An 8,539-nucleotide genomic window follows, 5' to 3' on the forward strand; every position below is an offset into this window, starting at 1 on the left:
AACGCCACCAACAAATTGCAATTGGGTTAAATGTCAAGTCGTAAACAGTTGTCGTTGCCATGGCATGACATGATTTGGACATGCGCAATAACTAGGTTTTGCAGCGAATGCGCTAAAAATTAGGCCGACGAACACGGCCATTGTCTTTTGAGCTATCAAGTGGTTACGCATTTCTGAGAATATTTTGTAAGACGTTGCTATTGCTACTCTAGTATTTTAGAAACTCATTGCTGCAAGTACACACAAACTCAAGCAGCGGCAGTCGAGTGGCAACTGGCCGATGGGCAACTTTTTTGTTGCCCGTGCGCGCACTTGCATAGAAACAGATAGGGAAGGAGACAGTTGCGTCGCGGACTCTGGGCAACGAAAAAGTTGCCCAGAGTTGCGTCGCTACGTGCGCGCACTTTCATACTAGCTCCTAGACTTCATCAAGAGACAAATAAACACAGATTAATAAATCGCCGAGCAACTAAGTTGCCCGTGCGCGCATACCCTTACTGAAACTTTTGATGGAGTTTTGGAGCGAACACAAAAGAGCACGTTTCTGGTTACTACATCACTTTCCCACACTTGTGCACGATAACGAATATTTAATGGTTAATATCCTACCAATATTACACATTAAAAACCCAGATACTTAACACAATTTTAGAAAAATAATATAAAAACAACATCACTCTTTCACATTCTCCCAAAAAACCTAATATATATTTGTAGATACGGTACTTACTGCTATTTATGATAAAGTACTCTGTGCGTTACTGTATAAAATGAGTAAAAGTAAGGTGATCTACATTTGGGAAGAAAATCTTATTAAAGAGTGCGACCGTCTACCGGCAGTTTTGGACAGAGTAACTTTGTATTTTAAAATATTTTTTTTTACTTTAAATCTCTTGTTTTGTTTCAGTACTTTTGTTAACATTTTAATTTTCCCAACTAACTTATTGACGATAATGTCAATGGGTGTTTATATAAATGGGTTGTTTAATTGTCAGAGGACAATTATACAACCCATTTATATTGACGTCGAAACGAAAGCTAGAGAGCTTTAAAAAGTTTATACTTGTAGTTGACATCAACTTGTTAACAGAAATAAAAATCTTTTCAGGCTTCCTTAGTTCATGAACTTATTACAGCTTATGGCCTAACAAATCGTTGTAAAATCGTAAAGTCCGTTCCAGCAACATATAACGAGCTAACAGTGTTTCATTCTGAGCTCTATATTAATCATTTGAAGACTCTCTTAGATGTTGAAGACGACTATATTCCCACTGCTGAAGATGAAAAGTATGGAATTGGTGAGTTGTATTTGTACGTAAGTGGCAGTTTAATAAATTCATTATACCTGCAAATTAAGTAATGCAAAAGTGTTATGTCTGTTGCTTTTACTACTACACTGCTTTGATTATAATAATCAAAGCCACACTACTACTACCACTGAACTAGGTCATGGGAAAAAAACATGAGATTCCTATAGCACAGGCTGCAGCATTTAGTTATTTATTTCTTTAAATTGTTTCAATTTGCAGGATATGATTGCCAACCAGTCTCCAATATGTACAGCCTTGTGTCAGTGGTTGCAGGGAGCTCTGTCACAGCAGCCAAATGTATCTTAATGGGATTGTGCGATGTGGTCATTAACTGGTGTGGAGGTTGGCACCATTCACAGAGGTATATTGATCACACTAATATAATTATAGGGGAACAAATATAATGACCACTAAAAATGCACTGATACTCTTAACTTGTTTACCAAAAAAAGCTACTTAACACCAAAAAAAAGCGATGCCTTGATAATTTGGCTGTAGCGATATTGATTTTCCCCAGCAATGACTAAAGCTAAGAAATTAAAGTTCATTGTCAGTATTCATCATGTCTTCGTCTTTGAATTACCCATAGCATAACACGATTGGTCAACTTTTATAACACAGAATAATTAATCAAAAAGAATCCTTTTTTTACAGAGGGTAAAAAAAGGGATTCTAATTTTGCCAATAGAGGAGAGTGATTTAAGCTTCCAAAATTTGTACATAGATTGGTTCAAGCATACACTTAATTTGCCCATAGCTTATAATATGAAATATATTTATAAATATATTTATAAAAACCACTTTGTCGCTTACGCCCTTTCCATTTCTTATTTTCATAGAAAACAAGCAATCTAAAACATATCTAACACGGTTTTTTACTTTAATGCGGCGTCACCTTAAATTCTAGTTTATACTAGAATTTAAGGTGACGCCGCCGCCGTGTTGGTGATCATTTACTATTTTTGGTTTTACAATAATTTATTTGGAGTCATTTTGCATAAATAGCGAGATGTTAAATCTTTGGTTACCATTTTACATTAAAATGGTGGTCTGTAATTTGGTGATCATTTACTATTTTTGTCTGTGAAATGTTACTATTTCTGGTGATCAGTTAATTATAAGCCATATAATAGTCGGAAAAGAATATTAATTGAGATTTTCTGAAGCTAAACTACTCTGCAAAATATATTTTTTTAAGTTTGACTTCAAAGGTTAACAATGTTTAATATTTCAGATTTACTGCTGAAGGTTTTTGCTATGTAAATGATATAGTTATAGCTATTGAGCAGTTGCTTAAGAAGTTTCCTAAGGTGCTTTATATAGATTTAGATGTGCATCATGGTAAGTTTGTTTATAATATTAAGTATATACTTAATATGTTTAAAAGATATTATTATCGTTCAACATTATTTCACTGTTATCAGGCAATGGTGTTCAAGACGCATACAACTTGAGTAAATCAGTTTTCACATTGTCCTTCCACAAATATGAGCCGGGGTTTTATCCTGGTACTGGAGGTGTTGAGGAAATAGGTACACTGAATGGCCAGGGATACACATGCAACTTCCCTCTGCATGCAGCTTATTCTGACAAAAGTTTCATATATGCATTTGAAAAGTAGGTACTTATTGAGACCATAATACAGCTATACTCAACCTGCGGCCCGCCGGGAAAACTCCCTTACGCCAGGAAATTTATTCATGCGGGCCACTGGTGTTTACCAGTGGCCCGCATGAATAAATTTCCCGAATGAATAAATTATTTTAAACAATTTTTTTATGTACTATCAATACTATTGATACAAATGTTTAATTTTTAAAGTATAAGTGTTACATTTTGTATACTTGTCAATGAGACCTTTAAACCACATGATATAAAATGCAAGGATACTGTTATCCTTATTTTAGTTTTAACCAACCATTTCTTTCAGGTCATTTGCTTTAGTGTATGATCATTTTAAACCAAATGTAATTGTTGTACAATGTGGTGCAGATGCTCTAGCTAATGATCCACAAGGAGGCGGGGGATTGACTGTGAATGGCTACTGCACTAGCATCCAGCATGTACTAAATAAGAAGATACCTACAATGTTATTAGGTGGAGGTATTGAATAATTTTAGTAAGTTACTAAAGTTATAAATTACTCATACATATGTGCTACAGTCATTTAACTTATTTCAGGTGGCTACAACTTTCCTAATGCAGCAAAACTGTGGACATCCATCACAGCTCTAGTTCTTGGTGAAAAGTTGGATGAAAATATACCAGAACACAAGTACTGGCCAAAATACGGACCCGATTTCTTGTTAAATGTGCGACCACTATTAAGCAAAGATTTAAACTCAATAGAATACTTAGAGGAATGTATTAAAACAATTGAAGGTAATAAAAAATGATACTATTACAAAAGCAATTTATTTCATATGATATTTAAAAATATATTCATTACAGGAAACTTACGGAAATATTTAGGTGAAAGTTTGCAATCTAACAATGTAAAAGAAGAGACTGGAATTAAACAAAACAATAACAAGATTAAATGCTATATGATTTCCAAGGAAAGTAATAATCCAAACTGTGAAAAGGCTGATGTATATGATTTTAGTGATTAAATATTTTAAAGATTCTTTTTCAATATTTTATTTTCACAATCATAAATTCAAATAAATGTTCACAAACCATGTTTACATTGAAACAATATATTATTATCTATATGAACTTTATAGTCTGTATGCTATTTACAATTTTAATTTAAGCAATGTCTTATCAAAAAGTAATAAAATCAAATCTTTTCTTCAACCACAACAGTAGATAAGAACTTGTGACTCATGCTATATTTTGTTTTATCAAAAAAAACCTACACCAAAACAGCTATTCCAAACTCTTAAAATAAAAGTAGAACCACATTAAATGTTGCAACCATATAATATTTGATCAGTTAGGTAAGAAATGAGCTTGTGTGGCATTCGTAAGGTTTCACGATAATTATTTTCTATTGTTTCAGCTCGATCATAAGAAATGCTTTAAATACTTATACAGTATTTTCAATAAGACAAATGCCCAAAACACATTTTAAAAAGCATTCTAAATATAATATTGAATTTAGCTTTTGCTCCAAACATCTTATTTAATCTGTAGGCCTTTTCTCACTGTGTTTTTTAGTGAACTCCTCAGCATTTTTAGTAAACTTTTTTCTATCCTTGAGAAATTCCTCTGCAAGTTCAGCTCTTAGAGGATGCTCTGGTTCTGGATCATTCACAAGAGCAACTAACGCTTGTATAACTGAAAATATCAAATACAATTAGAAAACTGTGTATAGTCTAATAGTATATATATAATATAATAATTATATAAAACACAATTTATCATGCACTTTCCCACTATATTAAGATATTATTATAACTTTTAACAAATTACACGACCGTTTTAAAAGTTATAATAATATCATAATAAAGTGGAAAAAGTGCACAAAAGATTAAGTTTTATTAGTGTTCAACATGAATTTCCACCAAGAACATAATTTATATAAAATCTAATGTTTTACCTTGATCTGTTTTTGTTGCAGGCTTCCAGTTCTCTGCACTAATAATAGGTAGACACACTTGTCCTTTCTCATCAATGTTTGGGTGATAAATTTTAGTTTTAAAGCTTATTTTTGGAGGCTTGAAAGGGTATTCTGCAGGATAATTTATCTCAATTCTAAATGCACCTTTGTTGTATGGCGGGTTGTCCTGGAATGCACAAAGTTGATTTTAAATCCGAAAAGTATACTTTATTAAAAAAATAAAAACGGTTACTTACTGGAACAATCAACCCTTGCCATGTTAAGATATTGGAGTCATCAACTTGAATATCACGAAATGATTTCAATCCCGATTGTCGTATGTCATTCAGTTCCTAAAACAACATTAATACTATTTATTCGGAAAATACGACTACAAAAAACTTATTTATTAGATTAGAATCTCAATACAATTTTTTCAAATTATTCATGAAATGCCTACCTTTTGAAGTCGCCTGGTTGCAGCCATTGTATTGGCTTTAATTTATGGCTATTATACAAAATATATACAACGTTTAGTAAAGAAAAAGTTATTTAGAGTTTATACCAATTTCTATTTAACATAATTTGCACGTAAAACGTAAAATAATGTATACTTTAAAGACACGGACTTCCTGAAATGAATTTTCGAAAATCGCCATTACAAATGTGACGTTTGTGCAAAAGAACTGTCATTTATTTTTTTAATCAGGCAAGTTCGATTCTGCATAATTCATAAATATCAACAAGAGACCGTAATACTCGACTTACACTCGTGCGCGAGCCACGAGGCGAGCCACGAGGCGAGCCGCGGCCCGCGAGACGCGCCGCGAGCCCTAAGTGTAAACTCGAGCTCGCGGCTCGTTTCCTTTTTTCCGATTTCCAAAGGAGCTCGAGGGTGACGTGAGCTTTGTGTTTACACTCGCGTTTCGACGCGAGCTGCGAGATGCGCCGCGAGCCGAGCCACGAGACGCGAGTATAAATCTGTTTGTGCGGATGATATGGGTGACACTTCTCATATTCCTTGCTACGGTTTTTTTTTTTATGAAAACAAAAAAAATTAAAATGTAATAAATTATATTCCATCTACAAAAACAAATGTTTCTATAATTGTAAATGAATAAAAATGAAAAGTTGCTAAATTATAAATTTTAACTGTGTAAATTATTGTTAGGAAAATATTTGAAAAATGTCAGATGCATGAAATGGAACTTATGCCAATAGAGATTGACACTGTTGAATCGAAATCAAATCGATAAAAAGGGCGGCCATTTTAAATCGCCGGCGCCACTCTGAAACGTCAGTACGAAATCGATAATTTCGATTGCAATTCCTTTAGGAAGTGATTCGATATTTTTAAATTATCTATTAATTTTCTTAGGTAACTTCCCTACTACTGTCAATTATAATGTGTCACCCATATCATCTTAAAACGCACAAACCTTCATAATCTAAGGCACAAACTATAGTGCCACAGTATAGCAATATTTAGGGATGGGATATCTCATATTGCTATACTGTGCTAGAATAGTGCCATATCTACCTTTTTTTTTATAATAGAATATCATAGATGTAAGGTCAAACTATGAAAGCACTAAATATGTTAAAAATTAGATAGGTACCCAGCACTTATTATTAATTATAATGATTTTTTATAATACATTTTTAAAGAACTATTCGTTATTTATTTATTATTGAAAAAAAAAATTGTTGTAATTTAACTACCGCAAATGGCGGCCAAGAAAGCTCGGCAAAGCTTTAAATGATGGTGGCGAAAAAGGAACTAACGCTGCCAATGATATTCTACTTATACAGATATGTTACGTCCATACTATTTTCCGGCTCAAATCTCTTCCTAACAATTTTCAAATTCAAAATTGCAAACATTGACAAATTTGACAGATAAGTGAAACAAAAGATACGAAAAACCATAAACCTATAATGCTACGACAGTATACAGGGTGTAACAAAAATAAGTGATAATACTTTAGGGTGGGTACGTTTTCCTTGTAGAGAGCTCACTGTGAAAGTTGCAGCGCTGAAAGACCAACATTTTTTTTCACTTTTGTATGGGGAAACTCGTGACGCTCGGGCCCTTACCCATACAAAAGTGAAAAATATTTTTCGTCTTTTAGCGCTGCTACTTTCTCAATGAACTCTCTACAAGGAACACGTACCCACCCTAAAGTATTATCACTTATTTTTGTTACTAAAAATAGAACTGTAATATACAGGGTGTATATTACAGTTCTATTTTTAAACGTCGAATCGTATCGCTGTCTCTTTCTTCGCCTGAGCTATGACGAAAATTCGATTTTTTCCAGATTGTTCGAAAAAATAATTGAAAATGTAAATAATCGAGGTATTTACTGCAATCAAGACATGTGGTAAGGGATTCCATGTGTTTTGTTTACTTTCAAACCATAAGTGGTACATATTCGAAACACGCACGACGTCATTTTCAATTTATTCAGGTAAGACAAGACGTGGCACGTTCGTGACTGTGCTCGATGCAGACTAAATAACAGAAGGCCCAATTGGGCCGTATTTGAATCATCACAACGCGCGCGGTAGTAACATATCTGCTTTGAGTTTTTCATCATTGGTACCTACATTCTCGCTTAGTTTAATCGTAGTTATGAACTCAGAGAAGATGATCCATTATTTTTCTTGGGGGATATTATATTATCATATATATTGGATCCGAGATCATTGGGTCAATGATATTGGATAATGTAATATAGACTTAAGATTCATTTCTTCCTTGATCATAGATTTTTTGACATTTGCTGAGAGATTGGATCCAATACGGTCATAGTAATAGGTGTTGCCAGTTATTTAATATAAAAAAGAGTTTTTAATATCATTTTCGTTATTATGTTTCAAATAATGTAATGTAATTATTTTTCTAATTATATACTTGGATAATCTTGCTGAAATAACAAAAAACAAGCCATATTAAAAATGACTATGTCTTTTGACAAATCGAATTCTCTGAGATCTAGTAACGCTGACGTCAATACCTGTCAGCGTTAGCGCTCTCCATTGGCTATTGAAAGCACATATGACGTAAAATAGGATCAATGAAATATGATAATGTAATATGCAGATATGATCAAATGATCATATATATTGGATCCTATATATGATCATAGAAATGATCATATATAAATGATAATGTAATACCCCCCTTAAGGTTAATTTCTATGAAATTAAAAGGTTTTTGATTTATTTTTCAGTTGATTTAATGAAAGTTAAATTAAGGTTATTTATGACGTATTAAAAAAAACTACTTACTAGATCTCGTTCAAACCAATTTTCGTTGGTAGTTTTTATAGTAATGTATATCATATACTTATTTATTTTAGAATTATCATGAGAATTACTTTAGAAGTTAGAGGGGGGGGGGGGGGGGGGGATACACATTTTAGCACTTTGGAAGAGTCTCTCTCGCAAACTATTCAGGTTAGAGAAAAATGATATTAGAAACCTCATTATGATTTTTGAAGACTCTCAGATCAGATTTAGTTCCCTTCCCCCGCGCTGATTTCGCTTCCAGTAGGCACAAAAGCAGGTGGGTATCATAAATAGCTTAGCACATAGCTTCATGGGCAGTGGGCACACTGAACTCCATTATATTATAATAATAGAGGTCAGTGATGGGGCATAATTGTTAGATTATTAATAT

The 8,539-nt window shown here is 33.2% G+C and overlaps 2 protein-coding genes across 2 annotated transcripts; one reads left to right on the top strand and one right to left on the bottom strand.

Moving 5' to 3' along the window:
• Positions 1-717: 717 nt before the first annotated feature.
• LOC121728114 (histone deacetylase 8-like) lies at positions 718-3,937 on the top strand. Its single transcript, XM_042116226.1, has 8 exons — positions 718-851; positions 1,109-1,298; positions 1,530-1,671; positions 2,545-2,651; positions 2,735-2,927; positions 3,241-3,413; positions 3,492-3,692; positions 3,762-3,937. The coding sequence occupies exons 1-8, from the start codon at positions 771-773 to the stop codon at positions 3,920-3,922; spliced, it is 1,248 nt and encodes a 415-aa protein (XP_041972160.1). The 5' UTR covers positions 718-770; the 3' UTR covers positions 3,923-3,937.
• Positions 3,938-4,317: 380 nt separating this feature from the next.
• Positions 4,318-5,514, bottom strand: LOC121728119 (ubiquitin-conjugating enzyme E2 L3). The gene is made up of 4 exons (XM_042116230.1): positions 5,315-5,514; positions 5,112-5,207; positions 4,855-5,041; positions 4,318-4,592 (listed from the first exon to the last, which is right to left on the bottom strand). The coding sequence occupies exons 1-4, from the start codon at positions 5,339-5,341 to the stop codon at positions 4,438-4,440; spliced, it is 465 nt and encodes a 154-aa protein (XP_041972164.1). The 5' UTR covers positions 5,342-5,514; the 3' UTR covers positions 4,318-4,437.
• Between the last annotated feature and the right edge of the window lie 3,025 nt (positions 5,515-8,539).

The sequence above is a fragment of the Aricia agestis genome, chromosome 6 (assembly GCF_905147365.1).
Source record: "Aricia agestis chromosome 6, ilAriAges1.1, whole genome shotgun sequence".
NCBI classification, from domain to species: domain Eukaryota; kingdom Metazoa; phylum Arthropoda; class Insecta; order Lepidoptera; family Lycaenidae; genus Aricia; species Aricia agestis.

Excerpts from the sequence above, each read along its gene's own strand:
- LOC121728114 (XM_042116226.1), top strand. The coding sequence starts at position 771 with ATGAGTAAAAGTAAGGTGATCTACATTTGGGAAGAAAATCTTATTAAA. Across the intron at positions 2,928-3,240 it reads TTCATATATGCATTTGAAAA|GTCATTTGCTTTAGTGTATG; the intron begins GTAGGTACTTAT and ends CATTTCTTTCAG. Across the intron at positions 3,414-3,491 it reads TACAATGTTATTAGGTGGAG|GTGGCTACAACTTTCCTAAT; the intron begins GTATTGAATAAT and ends AACTTATTTCAG.
- LOC121728119 (XM_042116230.1), bottom strand. The coding sequence starts at position 5,341 with ATGGCTGCAACCAGGCGACTTCAAAAG. Across the intron at positions 5,042-5,111 it reads GGCAAGGGTTGATTGTTCCA|GACAACCCGCCATACAACAA; the intron begins GTAAGTAACCGT and ends TGTGCATTCCAG. Across the intron at positions 4,593-4,854 it reads TGCAACAAAAACAGATCAAG|TTATACAAGCGTTAGTTGCT; the intron begins GTAAAACATTAG and ends TGATATTTTCAG.